Raw genomic sequence first — 18,987 nt, 5'->3', positions numbered from 1 at the left:
ACAGTGTTAAAAGTAAAGAGAACAAAATATGCAAAATCAAGAAGGTGACAGAAAACATGGTATATTCCATGAACTTAAAGAAGTTCTGTGTAGCTGAAGCATAAAATATGTTTATGTGCATGTGCCTATGAAGGCATGTGCAATGGGCTGGGGGGGCTAATTAAAAATGAGGCTGATGTCTCAGGAAAGGACCAGATCTGACAAAGCCTTAATCCATAATTAGGAATTTGTACTTCAACCTAAGAACAATGGGAACCATTAAAGATTTTAGGCAAGAAGGCAACATGAATAGATTTCAATTTTTGAAAAGATGACTAGACTCCAACTTGGAGACTGGACTGAAGATACTTAATTCTGGAGAGAGGGAGACCAATTAGAATCCTGGTGGCAGTTTGGGAACTGTCAGTGAAACTGGGAAAAATGGACAGAATTTAATGGTTAATAATTGGATTGAGAAAAAGGAATAGAAGAGACAACAATGATTCTCAAGTTACTAATCTCAGCAATTAGGTGGTGAGGATGCCAGGAAATTGTGAATACTGGGAGAAGAAATAGGTCTAAGAAGAAAGCCGTTAGTTCATTTTGGGACATGATGAATTCTAGGTGCTTGTATCCCATTCAAATAGATAAATCCAGTATGTTTATAAATAATATGTCTGGAAATTGGGTGATATCTGGGTTAGAAACAAGAGATTTATGTGGCACTTGAAGCCATGAAGGAATATGAGCATGCTCAGAAAGAGTATGTGGAATAAAAAGAGAATCCAGGACAGAATTCAGAGAAATACCAACATTTAAAGGACGGACAGAGCCAGAGGAGACCAAAAAAAGAGTAGTAGAAAAATACAAAGAAAACCAAATAATTATGGTATCTCTAAAACAAAATGCAGATTATATTAAAAAGAAATAGATGGTCAAACATGATCAAACACTGCTAAGAGGATAAGTTAGATAAAACTATAAAGCATCCTTCAGAATAGCACCAAGGAGATTTGTTGTGACCTTGGCAAATATAGTTTTAATATAGTGGTTGGGAAAGAAGTAAGATTACAGTTAATTGAAGAATTACTATAATAAGAAAATGGAGACTGTGAGTATGCACAACTTCCATTCCATCAAAACCCCCAGTAATGATTCCTCCTGTTTCATTATTACCAGAGCAGGCCAATCTGAATAAATGACATTATAAACACCATCCGTGCAAAGAACCTAGCATACAGTAGATGTTTAATAATGAGTGTTAAACTGAATACACAAGAAGACAGATGTGTGTTAATCTACTTATAAAACCCCTAAAAATAAAAATCACTTGCCCATGTTAAAGATAAAGAAGTTACCTGGTAGTTATACTTCAGGTAATGAAGGTACACTTTTAAATTCATCTTACTATTTAATCTAACATTTTCTATATTTAACCTATCATATATGACAGCTTTTATTTTGGATCGGGGGGAAATATTAGGAAATAAAAAAACACTAAGCTATTAACAAAGTGAGGGTTTGAATGAAGCCAAATAGACAAGCAAAGGAGATATCCTCAGATAAAATTTTGGAGCCAGAAAGACCCAAATTTGAAGTCCAACTCAACATTACTAACTGCGATGTTGCACAGTTTACCTAATTTTTTTAAGCTTCAGTGTGATCTTCAAAAGAGGGTGCGAATAGCTATCTTACAGTGCTGTGTAAATGACTAGCACATATATATATAGACATAAAATAACTAGCATATTTTACAAAACAGCAGATATAAAATAACTAGCACATTTTAAATTGTGCTGCTTCCCTTTGTCTTAAATCAGCTCACAGAAATCTGCATTTCTAGACATATTTGCTTTTACATTCAATTCAGCACAAAAAACTAATAACTTTAATAATTTCTCTTTCCATCCAAGCAATTTTCTTCATTATTTATCTTTCCAAGAATAAACTGAAGTAGTTCACAATTAAAATTATATACAAAAAGAAAAGATAAAAATAAGGATAAAAGTACTGTGTGACAGTCTCATAGTCTCTTTAAAAAGGTAGAGTCTTGAGCCTTTAGTTCAATTTTACCCTATTTATTACTTTACCATTTGCTAGTTTTGCTCTGCTCTCTCTAATACACATAAACTGTTTTGAATCTGAAAACAAGAAGGAAGGACACTAAAGAATACAAAATACTATTAAAAAAATGAGGGACCTGACAATAGCTATACTGCTAGAACAAGGACAAGCATAATTGTATGCTCAACGACTCTGCTTTACTTCTTGAACTTTTTTCATCACTCATCAATACAGCTGCTTCTTTGTGGACTGTTTTTCTCTTCTAAGGTATAAATAAATTAACAAATCTGAACAAAGCTCAAGAAAGAGTTTCTGAACCCAATGTACAACAGAAACAAAAATAAATTCTTTTCAAGAGTTTTTCCCCTACAGTGTTGCATTCATATTTAATTTTATTAATTTACAGCAAAATATCTTTAGCCTTTAAACTTTTATTTTTTTCTGGCTCTCAAATCTCAGATACTTAAATGATCATTCAAAATCAAAATATATTTAATTTATAGATTCATATTCAAGATAATAATGAATTGCTATACCCAGAAGGTAAAAGGCAAAAGTCCAAGTAAAATAAAAAGGCATAGAAAATCTTTAAAAGTAATATATACAAATGAAGTAAATAATAATAAAAAAGATAAACTTCTTACAGCACATATTACTGTCTCTATTTTGGTTACTTCCTTACCCGTTGATGTTCTTGGATTTTATCATCTGTCTTTCGTCTACCTGAATCTGAAACTAGTGCTTTTCTTGTTTCTTTCTCCAACGGTATATATTCTGAATCTTCACCTTTAACTTTTATTTTACTATTATCCATTTCCATTGTTGTCTTGGTCTTCTCCTCACTTTTAAGTAACTCCTTCCCTTGATTTAGGAAATAGTCCAGTTGATGCTTAGCTGTTTCTGCTTCCTGTTTTTAAAAAAGTAACCATTTATCATGCATTATTTTTGGGACATTTTCCTGCCAATATTACAACTTTCAGGAATCTTCATATATTCCTGCCGATATTACTTCTCAACTTTATTTTTACTGAGTTAAAGGAGGCTAAGTCAAACCACTGATGTAATCCATAGTTTAACAGATCCAAAATTAAAATTAAAAACTATGAAGAAAGTTTTCCACTTTGATGGCTATTTTTATACCCAGGAGGTTCTCCTGGCTGTTATCTTTTTTTAAGGTTCTAATCATTATACAGGCACAATAAAGTTAATAAAAGGTATACATTATAAAAAGTGATAGAACGCAACCAGGATAACTAATATCTATAATGTCAAATAGAAGAAAGTGGGGAAAATAAATAATTTATTTCCTCTTGAATGAAATTTTTCTTTAAAATGTCACCTTTAAGAATTTTTATTTAGTTTGCAAGTAACAAAAGTTATTTGTATAAAAGAATATATAGATCAACAAAAACAAAGTTCACAAACAGAAAACTCACTTTTAACATGTTGATATATATCCTTTTTAATTATTTATAAATATAACTAGCACATATATGTATATGTATTTTTAAATTTGTATTAAATTGGATTATACTATACATACTCACATAATATGTGCTATTCATTAAATAATGTCATAGACATGTTTCCATGCAATAAATATATAGCTAAATCAGAATAACTGACAGTACATTTAATAATATAAACTACTTAGCAAATTTTTTTATCAATGGATATATTGATAATTCCAACATTTTTGTCATTAAGAAATTTTATTTTATACATACTTGTACAAAATCTCTGTACACTTTTTCCTTCTTTACAATAAACGCTTAGAAGTAGAATGGCTCAATTAAAAGGCTATATTTTTACAAGACTTTTGCCATATATTTCCTTTCAGAAAAGTATCAATTTGTACTGATAACAGAAGTACGTGAAAGATTGCTCATTTCAGCATACATCCACAATTATTAAATATTTCTCTTCTTTACATTTTTACCAATTGGCAGGTAAAAAAAAATCTATCCCATTCTTATTTTAAAGTGCATTTATTTGATAACTAGTGAGATTGAATGTATTTGTATGCATTTATTGGACACGTGTGTTTCCAAATTATGACTTGCCTGTTTGTGTCCTCTGTCTGTTTGGGGGAGGGCTATCCATATTTCTTGTAGATCTACAAAAGATCTTCACATAAAACATTTTGTAAAGATTTTTCCATGTATCTTTATATCTCCTGATTTTTTTTACCATAAAAAAGTTTTAAATTTATATATGGACAAATATAGTAATATATTCCTTTGTGGTATAATGCTTAGAAAGCCTTGCTCTAGTCAAGACCATATAACTGTTACCCAGTGTTTCTTCTAATACCTTCATAGTTCATTTATTACTTATGGATCTTAAATCACTCTGCAACTTATTTTGGTGCATTACATGAACTACAGACCTAACTATTTTTTCATAGTAGTTTACTTTTTTTATAGTAGTTTTACTTTTGTGACTATTTTATCCTTCTATAAAAAAATTTTAATAATTAAAACTATAAAAAACTAAATTATTATATTCATTTGAATCTGTTTCTAGACTTTTCATTCAGTACCAAATCCAGAACTACATTGCTTTAGTTATTATACTTTTACATTATATATTGATTTTTGGATGAGCAAATCCTTCTTAATTGTTCTTTTGCATAATCGCTAGTTTCTTATCTCAATATATCTGTAATAATTCTGTTAAGCACAAAAATAGTTCTATTTGTATCAAGACATAAAATGCTTTAAGTTTGTATATCAATTTGGATAAAATGGAAAACTAGAATATTTGTAATATTTAGGCTTCAAAACAAAAAATATTAATTTCTGTTTATTCACTGTTCATCTATATCTCTCAGTAAAGTATATTTCTCTTCATATAAAACTCTGTGTATTTTTTGTGAAATATGCTATCCTAAAATTATGAATAGAATTTTTTTCTATTATGTTCTCTAAATGATCGTTTCTGATAACAAGGAAACCTATTGCTTTTTTATATCTATTTTGTCCCAGCCACCTTTTTGAACTATATCATCAATAAATGTGTGCATTATCTTGTATTTTTTAGAATGAAAATTATATAATACACAAATAATTATACTTTTTTCTATCCACTTATGAAAATATTTATAGCTTCTTTCCTTTATTATTTTATTGTTTAGCAAGAATTTGAAAAAGAACAGTAAGAGCCAACATCCTAGTTTAACTGAGTTTAATTGGAATGCCTGAAATATCCTACTTTAGATATCATATTGTCTCAGTTTGAAATAGATTCCTTTTGTTTGATTAACCAAGGTTACTCCTCTTTCAAGCTGACTGTTTTGGAGAAGAATGAATATTAAATTTTATTAGTATATTACTATTGCATAAAATGAACATACTTAAAACCTGGCAAAAGAGTATAATATATAGATCTATTAGTTTACAAAGTCAAAATTATTCATTTAAAAAGTTCTTTGAAGATATTTTCTTCACTTGTTAACAATTTTAAAAAAACATGATATCCTTTACCTGTAAAGCTTGTTTCAGTTGTTCCTGAAGGATTTTGTTCTCAGTTTCCAGAGCATATGCTACTTTCTAGAATGTAATATAAGGAAAAACATTATTCATTTTGGTATTTTTGTTTATTAATTTACCATTATAATTATTACCTTTCTAAAATACATAGATAGCCAAGACGATGATTTGAGCATACACATTTACTGCACACTTCTCAGGCATAATGGTGGATAATATCTATAACTATAGCTTCCTATTGATTTTCCACAGGCAAATTGACCTTGAATCTGGCAAATTATAACTACAGTAAATTAAACGTTTCATTTTTCCTTTTCTCTAGGCCTGAAATATTTAAATACAAACATTTCCAATTTAATGAAAAGAAGCAACTCTACTCTTAACAGAAAATAAACATAGTTCTGACTTTGCGAGAATGAGTGGATTCTATTACACATGAAAGGTCTCAAGAATTCTCCATCAGATGGAAGACAGTTTAAAGAACCATATCTAAACTCCTCAGTTCTGCTTCTGGTACAGCAGAGCAAGTTCCTACTGGACAAACCCTGCCACATATAACAACCACAAACTCTGAATGAAATACAAATATCAGCACAGGACAGCAACCAAGAGTAGGCAGATTCTTGAGAGAAGGTGACACTTGGAAGAAAGGAAGAGTCTTAGGTAAGATTCTTGGTTCCTGGCTTCTAGTCTGAAGGCAAGCACAATCTGAGCCATGCAGAGTACCTAATACCTGATAGAAAACCTGAGTTTTTAGACCTTACAAACCAGAGGACACAGATCAGGGCAATCATAGCCACTGGAGAGGTTAGGGAGAAGTCACACAAAGAAGAGAGCCAGAGAGAGGGAGCCCTCAACTCTTTGTATAAACTCTGCCTAAGTCTCCCTCTGACTGCTGAATCACATATGCATAGAGAAGACTCTCAGCAGCCTAGCAAAAGCTAAAAGAATTGAAATGCAATTTGAGCTGCTGCCTAAATACAGAATTTTCATTTTGCATCCCATCATGTTAATTATATATTAAAGCAAAACAAACAAACAAATATAGTACCAATCATCAGAAGAATATAGCAGAATCCAGAGTTTCCACAAAATGACATTCCCAATATCCAAGAAGCAATTTAGAATTATTTGACGTTTGAAGAAACAAGAAAATGAGACTTACTGTTAAAAAACAATCTACAGAGAGTGATCCCAACAGAGTCCAGAGTTCAGAATTAGCATATAAGAATTTTAAAGAAACTATTATAACAATACCCAAAGTAAGGAAAAATAGGCTCACACTAAATGAAATTATGAAAATCTCAGCAGAGAAATACAAACTATAAAAAATATTCAAATGGAAATTTTAGAACAGAAAAATACAATATCTGAATTTAAAAATTTAATGGATGAGCATAGGAGTAGATTGGATATGACAGTGGAAAGTCAGACCATTTGAGGACACATCAATAAAAAAATTTCTATCTAAAGACAAAGAGAACAAAGATTTTTAAAAATGAATAGAGACTGAGGAACATTTGGGATAATATCAAATATGTAACATGCAATTACATTCTCATAAGAAAAAGAGAAAGGAGTGCTAGAAAAAGTGTTTGAAAAATAATAGTTGAAAATTTCCCAAACTTGGTGAAATCTACAGACTCAAGATGCTCAGCAAACCCAAAGTTGCTGTACATAAAGAAAATCATGCCCACACACATCAGAGTCAAAGTGTTAAAAACCAAGTAAAAAGAGAAAATCTTGAAAGCAGACAAATAAAAATGACAAATTATAGACAGAGAAATGATGATTTGAATGACTGTTTACTTCTCTTCAGAAAAAAATGAAGGTCAAACGAAATGGAAAAATCTCTTTTAAAGTGTAGAGCAAATGTCCTCTTCTGAAACAGAGTTATTTTAAGAAAGAAAAGAAAGCTTTAAATCTACATTTTTATTTTCAATGAAATTTGAGAGGATGCAGCATCTATAAAAACAGAAGCAGGTAATATGGCGACAAAAATAAACCTTCTCGCCACTGCTCAAGCGATCTCCATATACAACCTGTGAGGTGCCGAGGAAACTCACTTCCATAAACAGGCACAGAAATATCATAAACCATCTGATGGGACTAAGCAACTTCAGAAGGGAAAACCAAGTTGAACAATCCAAAGAGGTATCCATACTAAGCAGAACTACAGGGATCAACAGAAAATAATTAGACATTAAATAACATTAAAACTCTGATGGAAATCTCTGATGGATGCAATTAGAGCCATAAATGAGGGTCTCCTGAGATTTTTTTAAAAACATGATTTTTTAACTTAAAAATTCAAGAGGAAGTGAGAAGGAGAAAGGCTACTTTTGTTTGTTTTCTTTTTCTTTCTTTTTTCTTTTTTTTTGAGGTAACAATGGTTTATAACATCGTATAAATTTCAGGAGGACATCATTATATTTCAACTTCTGTATAGACTGCATCATGTTCACCACTAAAAGTCTTGTTGAAAGGCTCCTTCTGAGAACAGATTTAGAAATATTGTAAAGTAAATGGAAGAAATATCTCATAGCACAGAACAAATATACAAATAGAAGCCAAGACTAAAAAGATAGACTTAAAGAATAAATCTAGGAATCATAGATTTAGTTTCAGAGGGATAAAAGGAAGAAGAAAAACAATAATGAAAGAAATATGGAAAAAAACTTCCTTGAGATAAATAAAAAAAATTAAGGCCTGGAAAATTTCTAAGCTTCAATGAGAAATGAGAACAAGAAGTAAGACTGGGTCCCAGACAACATCAAACTACTATACCCACCTGAAACGATCTACCCAAACTTGCCATGAGAGAAAAATAATATTCTATCTTGTTTAAGCCATGGAATTATATGGGGTCTCTTTATATAGCAGCCTAGCCTATTTTCTAACTAATAAAGACATAGAGAATTCAAACAATAGAAGAAATCTAGATTTAATTGAACTTTATAAAGAGAGAAAGAGAGACGGGGAGAGAAAGAAAGGAAAAGAGAATATATACCCCACTGTGGTAGACTACAAATGGCCATAAATTCTTTGTAGTAGCAACCATCAAAAGGTGGAGTCTATTTCCTCATTCCTTGAAACTGGGTTGGCTTGTGACTTGCTTTGGCCAATAGAATACAGTCGTCTTATCCTCTGGGGATACATTCCAAGACCCCCAGTGGACACCTGAAATTGCAGATAGTACCTAACCCTATATACACTATGATTTTTTCTGTACATACATACCTATGATAATGTTTAATTTATAAATTAGGCACTGTAAGAGATTAACAATAAATAGAACAATATAACAATAAAAAAATAGAACAATTCTAACAATATACTATAATAAAAGTTACCATAGATCTTAGTGACCTCAGCATACAGTTATTTGTCTTTCCTTATTAAGGTGAGAACTTTCACCTTTTCACTTAAAGGAAGCACTTTACGGCTTCTCTTTGGCATATCTGAATTGCCAGCATCGCTACTCCTGTGCTTTGGGGCCATTATTAAATAAAATAAGGGTGACCTGAACACAAGAATTGCAGTATTGCAATAGTCGATCTGATAACTAAGACTAAGTGACTAACAGGTGGGTAGCATATACAGCATGGATACACTGGACAAAAGGATGATTCATGTCCCGGGTGGGATGGAGCATGAAGGCTCAAGATTTCATCACACTACTCAGGATGGTGCACAATTTAAAACTTATAAATGGTTTATTTCTGGAATTTTCCATTTAATATTTTCAGACCACAGTTGACCACGGGTAACTGAAACTGTGGAAAGCAAAACCGCGGATAAGGGAGAACTACTGTACAACACAAATGGCACTGAGGTCTGAAATTAGGCCTTCCAGTTTTGTTTTGCTCTCTTGCTACTGAGAATCCTTCTATAAATTACCCAAGGCTAGCCTGCTAGAGGATGACAGACTAGAAAGAGGTCTCATCTGTCCTAGATGTCCCAGTGGAGACCTCATACATGTGAATAAAGCTATCTCAGACCATCCAGCCCAACCCAAGCCTGCCTAGAGAGAAAACCTATCCAGTCCCTATGAGAAATAATGAATATTTGCCATTTTAAATCACTAAGTTTTGGAGTAATCTGTTATTTAGGAAAAGTTAACTGGTATACCTAGCAACAGAAAATGTGCATTATTTTATGTCATTAGAATATTTATAAAAATTGAAGATTATGTTGGATTATTTCTATAAATGGCCACCAATAATTTATTCCACTCTATGCAACTCATCTCCTTGAATATGGGCTAGCCTTATGAGTTCCTTAAAGAATGTGGTGAAAAAACTTCAAGGACTTCCAATCCCAGTCTATAACAAGCTTTATTGTTTTTGCTTTTGCTTGCTTGGGTCCCAACCATCAGACAAAGAAGCTTGGGCTAGACTAGTGAATGATGGGCTAGACTAGTGTGAGAAACTATCTTGGACATTTCCAGTTCTAGTTAACCTCCCAGCTGAATGCAGCCACATAAATAACCTCAGTCAACATGATATCAAACAGAGACACTGCCTAGCTGAGTGCAGCAAACTTATGAATTGTGAGAAACAATAAATTATTGTTTTAAGCCACTAAACTTTGGGGTAGTTTGATATGAAGCAGTAGAAATATCCAGATGCAGGGTGGTACAACAAAAAAACTGAAAATATGAGGCATTGGGTTTGGGTCCAGCAGGTGAGCAGAAGATGGAAGGGTGGTAAAGAGACTATTGGTAGAGACCAGAAAAGTAGTAAGAAGGCTATAGGCAAAGACTGGAGGAATGTCAAACAATCTATGACGGAGGCTATAAAAGGGAGTGAGGCTGATAAATTGATACTGGAGGCTGGGAAAAGGCAGGAGAAGCTCTGTTATGTAGTGACAGAACAATTAACAAAACTTGGGCCAGGAGTAACTTGCAAGGTTGAAAACATACCTAATAAATTTGTGGATTTGGCTAAGGAAATTTCCAGTAAGAATGCTAAAAGTACTATTTGGTTTATATTAGTGATATACAGTAAGGTATTGCAAGAAGAGAGATGAGTTAAAGAAAGAACTGTTCATTTTAAAGCAGAAATTAGAAAGCATATAGAGCATCCAGGACAGTATCTTCAGCCTGCAAAAAAATTCTCAAAGTAAGAAATTACTTTAGGGCAAAGATCAAAGCTGTGGTACTGATAATAAAATGTAGCTTCAGAGTCAAAGTCAAATCCAGGGTGTGGCTATAAGACCCTTTGTTAAGACCTCAGAAAGATTTATATATTCTTCATGGATCCTCCTAATTAGACAAAAGGGCTTTAATAATCTTGAGAGAATTGTCCTACAAAAGCCTGACATACCTTAAGTAAAAAGAGGTCTGTCTCAGAAAGAATTATGGATGTGGCTTTTCGCTAAAAGAATGAACCACAATAGCATATATGGAAAACAAAGTTTTTAAGAAAAACATCACCATATTAGACTAAAAAGCACAGAGACATTTCAAAATGAAAAGAGATCTCTAGGTCCCCAATTATCTATGAGCAGGAAGCAGTCTGAGAGAGCTATTCAGCTGCAAACATGGGCCATTTCTTATGGAAAAGGAATGATGATTCAGAGAGTGGAACCAATGTACCAAACTGCAAAATAAAGGGCTACTTAGAATAATGGATTAGGGAACCATTCCCAGGAAGCAAAACTAGACCTTAATCAAGGTATATTTCCCAACCGGAGAGTCAGGAGAACTGGTGACGTGTGTCTGGTTGGATTTCAAAATTGCTCTGGACCACGTGCCTTCTGTTTTCCCTCTTTTTGAATAATAGTGTCTATTGCGGTCATCCTATCCTTTTCTCAATAGTATATGTTAGGTATGTATTGGAGGTGTGGGATAGAGATAACTTGCCTTTTTAGATAAAAGATCTTCAGATCAAGAGGAGCTGTGCCAAGAAGCCTCATCCATATCTAAACCCGGTACAGATGATAAGATGCTAAACTTAAGATAAAACTAGAATGTAATGAGACTTTAGCAGGAAGGGAAGAGTACATTTTGCATGTGGGAGAAATATTAACATGTGGTCAGAGGGAAAACTATTATAGACTTTTCCAAAAATGACCATCAATAATTTGTCCCACCCCTATATACATATGCCTCTTCTCCCAGCAAGAGGTGGAGTCTATTTTCCCTCCCTTTGAGTCTAAGCTGACTCCTAACCAGTAAAATGTGGTGGAAATTACATTATAAGGCTTCTAAGCCCAGGTCTTAAGAGATCTTGCAGCTTCTACTTTTGACCTATTAGATTCTAGCTGCCAAGTAAGGATGCTTGGGCTTGACTACTGAATGACGAACAACCACATGAGAAAGATTCAGCCCTCAGCCATTCCACCCACCACCAGACATTTGAGGAAGCTACCATGACCATTCCACAGCTGAGTGAAGCCACATGAATGGCCACAGCTGACACAACATGGAGCAGAAGCATCATCCCTCTGAGCCCAGCCAACTCCCAAATCAATAATAAATAATTATTGATGTATTAAACCTCTAAATGTTGACATAGTTTGTTGCAGAGTAATAGAAAACTGAAACAAAAATATGCACTTGACCAAAGAGAAAACTTTTTAAAACTTCCAAAAAGTAGTGCCTTTTTATGTCATATTTTCTGACATTAATTCTATAAAATGGTAAACCAACAATGAAAAGGTGAACTAAAAACATTTTTTTGAAACAAAGAGAAACTCAAACATCTATAAAATACAAATAAAGTTGTATTCAGTGAAAAAGGTATAGCCTGAAGAGTGTTTACTGCTATTAAACAAACATAAAAATAAATAAATTACATATACAACTAATGTATATTTGAAAAGGAACTAAAAATAAAGAAAAAGAGGTAAAAGAAATCAATAAAGGTTAAAGTAACTAAATAGAAAGCAAATAATAATAGCAATAAGAAATAAAACAATAGAAGAGCTAAATGAAACCCAAAACCAGTTAAATGAAAACACCTACAATATATAATCCCCTCACAAACCTCATTAAAAAGACAAGAAACAAAAAATCTAAATAAACCAATACTTCCGTAAATGGAAAAGAAATGGGAAAAGAGGTAGAAATAGAGATACAGAAAAAAGAAAACAATAAAAAGAACCCTAAGAAAACATAATGTAAAATTCTAAGCAATAAACTTGAAAAACAATTATAAATGGATGAGTTTATATCAAAATATTAACTACCAAAATAGATGCACCAATAATCTCAAAAGGAATTGAAAAAGTGGTCAAAGAGCTATCATTTTTTTTAAAGGCTCCTAGATGATTTTATAGGTAAGTTCTACATAATTTTCAAATTTTTTCTCTCTTTTAAAAAAGCCCCTTTTGGGGAAAGCATCAAAAATAACTATAATCACTTCATTTTAATCACAAACTCACAATACAAAATGGACTAGGTTGTGACAACAATAACTTAGATGGGGAAGAGGAAAGGGATAGAACCTGCTTAGACTAAGGAAATAAGAGGCTATCAGAAAATGGACTCTCTCATCTGTGACGTCTTTTATACAAACCTCATGGTAACCACTAAACAAAAAATCAGAACAGAGACACAAATGATAAATAAAGAGAAAACCATCATAGAAAATCACCAAACTGAAATGGCAGTCAAATACCCAGGAAGAGAAATAAGGGAAATATAGAACTGAAAAACAAGAGATAAAATGGCAGTATTAAGCCCTCATAAATCAGTAATCACTCCAAATGTAAATGGATTGAATTCTCCAATCAAAAGACACAGAGTGATGGGATAGATTGAAAAACAAGACCCAACCATATGCTGCCTTCAGGAAACATATTTCAGCTCTACAGACAAACAAAGGCTCAGAGTGAAAGTATGGAAATGATACTCCAAGCAGATGGCAAACAAAAGAAATCAGGTGTTGCCATACTTACATCAGACAAAACAGACTTAAAGATAAAAAAGGCAATGAGAGACAAAGAGGGGCAGTATAGAATGATAAAAGGAACATTCCACCAAGTGGACATAACACTTATGAGTATATATGCACCCAACACAGGAACACCAAAGCACATAAAGCAACTATTAACAGACCAAAAGGGAGAACAGTAACACAATAGTAGTAGGGGACCTCAATACGCCACTTACATCAATGGATAGATCATCCAGACAGAAAGTCAACAAGGAAATAGTGGAATTAAATGAAAAACTAGACCTGATGGACTTAACAGATATATATAGAACACTCCATCCAAAAACAGTACAATATACATTCTTCTCAAGTGCACATGGAACATTCTCACAGATAGACCATATGTTGGGAAACAAGGCAAGCCTCAATAAATTTCAGAAGACTGAAATCATATCAAGCATCTTTTCTGACCATAATGCTATGAAACTAGAGATCAATTACAAGAAAAAAGCTGGAAAATCACAAATAGGTGGAGACTAAACAACATGCTACTGAACAACCATTGGATCAATGAAGAAATTAAAGGAGAAATCAAAAAATATCTGAATACAAATGAAAATACATCATACCAGGTCTTATGGGATGCAGCAAAAGCAGTTCTAAGAGAGAAATTCACAGCAATACAGGCCCACCTCAACAAATAACAAATATCTCAAATAAGTAATCTTAAACTACACATAACAGAAGAAGGAAAAGAAGAACAAACAAAGCCCAAAGTCAGCAGAAGGGAAATAATAAAAATTAGAGCAGAAATAAATGAAATAGAAACTGAAAAAACAGTAGAAAGGATCAATGAAACTAAGAGCTGGTTTCTTGAGAAGATAAACAAAATTGACAAACCATTAGTGTAAGAAGAAGGTTCAAATAAATAAAATTAGAAATGAAAGAGGAGAAATTACAACAGATACCACAGAAATACAAAGGATTATTAAGAGAAGACTATGAAAAACTAGATGCCAACAAATTGGATAACCTAGAAGAAATTGATAAATTCTTAGAATCATACAAACTCCCAAACTGAATCAAGAAGAAATAGAGAATCTGAATGGACCAATCACAAGAAAGAGACTGAAACAGTAATCAAAAACCTACCAAAAAATAAAAGTTCAGGAGCAGATGGCTTCTCTGGAGAATTCTGCCAAACATTCAAAGAAGATGTAATACTTATCCTTCTCAAACTATTCCAAAAAATTGAAGAAGATGGAACGTTTCCTAACTCATTTTATGAGGTCAACATCACCCTGATCTGAGGCCAGACAAGGACAACACAGAGAAGGAAAATTACAAGCCAATATCGCTGATGAACATAGATGCAAAAATCCCCAACAAAATAGTGGTGAACTGAATACAGCAATACATTACAAAGATCATACAAATTGCCTGAGAGTGACGTCAGCATCATGGCCATCATGGCGGAGTGAGCTTTCCCGTAAACTCTTCCCCTGATAAGATACAACAAAAGGAACAGTCACAGACCAACAACGGACTCCTAGACAGCAAAAAGCAAGATCGGAAAGATCCACACTGCCACACATCTGAGAGTGGAATGTGCTGGGCCCCCAGAAGAAGAGGGGAGAGGTAAGGAGAACTCCTCTCCCTCTCCATCAGATCAGGGATCCCGGTCCACATGGCTCCCAGTGAGGGGGGAGGGGCAGCCCTCTGCGGGGAAACCATAGCTCTTCCGGCTCTCTCAGCCAGTGGGAAACTCCCACAAAGAGGACTCAGAACTGCTACAGGGGCACCATCAACATCTGAGCACCCCAGGAGAGTGGATAACAAGGGGCAAGCGAGAAGAGAGAGCCCACCCTGTCCCCGCATGTCAGACACTGCAGCTCAGCCGACCAGACCAGACCAAGCGGCCGCGGGATCACAGCGCACAGCAAGGGCAGAGTGCAGAGGGCTCAGCTTACATAGCCCTTAACCCCCACACGGTGGCAGCGGTGGAAATTGCAACCAGATATTTCCAGGATGAGGAAAAATAAAGCCAATACAGGAACCACAATGCAAAGGTATATGAAATCACCAGACCAGAAGGAAAATGACAAACACCCAGAAACCAACTCTGAAGACACAGAAATCCATAACCTAAACAACAGAGATTTCAAAATAGCTATCATAAAAAAACTCAACGAAATACGAGACAACACAGACAAACAATTCAATGAGATTAGGAGTTTCTTCACAAAAGAGATTGAAATCCCAATCAGTACTGATGGAGATGAAGAACACAATGGAGGAGATAAAGGAGAATCTGGAATCTTTAAAGAACAGAGCTGACAATATGGAGGAAAGAATTAGCATTATGGAGGATAGGAATACAGATATGCTTCAGATGGAAGAGGAGAGTGAACTAAGACTAAAAAGAAATGAAGAAAGTCTCCGAGAAATATCTGACTCTATTAGGAAATGTAACATAAGAATTATAAGTATTCCTGAGGGAGAAGAGAGGGAAAGAGGAACAGAGAGCCTATTCAAGGAAATAATAGCTGAGAACTTCCCAAATCTGGGGAAGGAGCAGGTAATATCAGTAAGTGAAGCCAATAGGTCACGTAAAGACGTCAACAGGCAAAGGCCCACTCCACGACATGTAATGGTAAGGCTGGCCAAAGTCAATGACAAAGAAACAATATTAAGGGCAGATAGACAAAAACAAAAAATAAAGTACAAAGGAACTCCCATCAGGCTCTCAGCGGATTTCTCAACAGAAACTTTACAGGCTAGGAGAGACTGGAATGTTATATTCAAAATACTGTAAGACAAAAACTTTCAGCCAAGAATACTCTATCCAGCAAAAATTTCCTTCAAATATGATGGAGAAATAGTAACTTTCCCACATAAACAAAAGCTAAGGGAGTTCACGGCCATGAGATCCCCACTACAAGAAATACACAAGAAGGCCCTCAGGCCTGAAAAAAGTAAAGAAAGGGAATACAAAGCTTGGAGCAAGGAGAAAAACAGGCAGACAAAATCAGAAAAATAGTAGATCTTTACCAGAATAGGTTAGCAACCACTTAAATATCAAAATCAAAGATCAAAGGAAGGAATTCACCAAAAATAAATATAACCTCATCACTGTAAACACACACCCACAACACAAGACAGAATAAGGTATAAAAAGATCATACACCATGATCAAGTGGGATTTATACCAGGGACACAGAGATAGTTCAACATCTGCAAATCAATCAAAGTGATACACCACATTAATAAAATGAGGAATAAAAATCACACAGTCATCCCAATTGATGCAGAGAAAGCATCTGACAAGATCCAACATCCATTTACAATAAAAACTCTCAATAAAATGGGTATAGAAGGAAAGTACCTCAACATAATAAAGGCCATATATAACAAACCCACAGCCAACATCATACTCAACGGTGAAAAACTGAAAGCCATCCCTCTGAGAACAGGAACAAGACAAGGGGGCCCACTCTTGCCCCTCTTAGTCAACAACTGGAGGTTTGGCCAGAGCAATTAGGAAAGAAAAAGAAATAAAAGGTATCCAAATGGGCAAGGAAGAAGTGAAACTCTCACTGTTTGCAGATGATATGATTCTATATACAGAAAACCCTGAAGAATCCACCAGAAAACTATTAGAAATAACCAACAACTACATCACAGTTGCAGGGTACAAAATAAACTTACAAAAATCAGTTCCATTCTATATTCTAATAACGAACTAAGAGAAAGAGAACTCAAGAATACAATCCCATTTACAATCACAACAAAAAGAATAAAATATCTAGGAATAAATTTAACCAAGGAGGTGAAAGATCTATACAATGAAAACTATAAGACATTATTGAAAGAAATCAATGGAGACATAAAGAAATGGAAAGATATCCCATGCACATGGATTGGAAGAATAAACATAGTTAAAATGTCCATATTACCTAAAGCAATCTACAGATTCAATGCAATCCTTATCAGAATCCCAACGACTTTCTTCACAGAAATAGAACAAAGAATCCTAAAATTCATATGGGGCAACAAAAGACCCTGAAGAGCTAAAGCAAACCTGAGAAAAATGAACAAAGCTGGAGGGATCACAATCCCTGACTTCAAAATATACTACAAAGCTATAGTAATCAAAACAACATGATACTGGTACAAAAACAGACACATAGATCAATGGAACAGAATTGAAAGCCCAGAAACAAAACCACACATCTACAGACAGCTAATCTTCCACAAAGAAGCCAAGCACATACAATGGAGAAAGGAGGGTCTCTTCAATAAATGGTGTTGGGAAAACTGGACAGCCACATGCAGAAGAATGAAAGTAGACCATTATCTTATGCCATACACAAAAATTAACTCAAAATGGATTAAAGACCTGAAGGTAAAACGCGAAACCTCAAAACTCTTGGAAGAAAATATAGGCAGTACACTCTTTGACATCAGTCTTAGAAGCATCTTTTTGAATACCATGTCTACTCTGGCAAAGGAAACAAAAGAAAAAACCAACAAATAGGACTACATCAGACTAAAGAGCTTCTGGAAGGCAAAAGAAACTAGGAACAAAACGAAAAGACAATCCACCAACTAGGAGAAAATATTTGCAAATCATATATCCGACAAGGGATTAATCTCCAAAATATATAAAGAACTCATACAAGTCAACAATAAAAAAACAAACAACCCAATCAAAAAATGTGCAGGGGGTACTGGCCCAGTGGCATAATGGTTAAGTTCTCACACTCCGCTTTGACGGCCCAGGGTTCACAGGTTCGGATCCTGGGTGCAGACCTATGCACTGCTCATGAAGCCATGCTGTGGCGGGCGTCCCACATATAAAGTAGGGGAAGATGGGCATGGATGTTAGCCCAGGGCCATTATTCCGCAGCAAAAAGAGGAGGATTGGCAACAGATGTTAGCTCAGGGCTAATCATCCTCATCAAAAAAGAAAAGTGTGCAGAGGATATGAACAGACATTTTTCCAAAGAAGATATAAAGATGGCCAATAGGCACATGAAAAGATGTTCAATATCACTAATCATTAGGGAAATGCAAATCAAAACTACAATGAGCTATCACCTCACACCTGTTAGAATGGCTACAATTACCAAGACAAAAAACAACAAATGTTGGAGAAAATGTGGCGAAAGGGGAACTCTCATACACTACTGGTAGGAATGCAAACTGGTGCAGCCACTATGGAAAACATTATGGAGATTTCTCAAAAAATTAAAAATAGAAATACCATATTACCCAGCTATCCCATGACTCTGTATTTATCCAAAGAACTTGAAATCAACAATTCAAAGAGACTTATGCACCTCTATGTTCATTGCAGCACTATTCACAATAGCCGAGACATGGAAGCAACCCAAGTGCCCATCAACAGATGAATGGATAAAAAAGATGTGGTATATATATACAATGGAATACTACTCAAGCCATAAAGAAAGACAAAATTCTCCCAATTGCAACAACATAGATGGACCCTGAGGGTATTATGTTAAGCAAAATAAGCCAGAGAGAAATAAGCACCGCATGATTTCACT

The 18,987-nt window shown here is 34.4% G+C and overlaps 1 protein-coding gene across 1 annotated transcript in view; it reads right to left on the bottom strand.

Moving 5' to 3' along the window:
* Positions 1-18,987, bottom strand: part of CCDC7 (coiled-coil domain containing 7) — a 403,315-nt gene that overhangs the window by 258,038 nt on the left and 126,290 nt on the right. Inside the window, 2 exon segments of the mRNA XM_058532824.1 lie at positions 2,726-2,950; positions 5,529-5,594. Coding sequence (XP_058388807.1) covers positions 2,726-2,950; positions 5,529-5,594 — 291 coding nt within the window.

The sequence above is a fragment of the Diceros bicornis genome, chromosome 36, assembly GCF_020826845.1.
Source record: "Diceros bicornis minor isolate mBicDic1 chromosome 36, mDicBic1.mat.cur, whole genome shotgun sequence".
In the NCBI taxonomy this organism is placed as follows: Eukaryota; Metazoa; Chordata; class Mammalia; order Perissodactyla; family Rhinocerotidae; genus Diceros; species Diceros bicornis.
The sequence above is the reverse complement of the archived record's forward strand: the minus strand, read 5'-3'. Positions and strand labels throughout refer to the sequence as shown.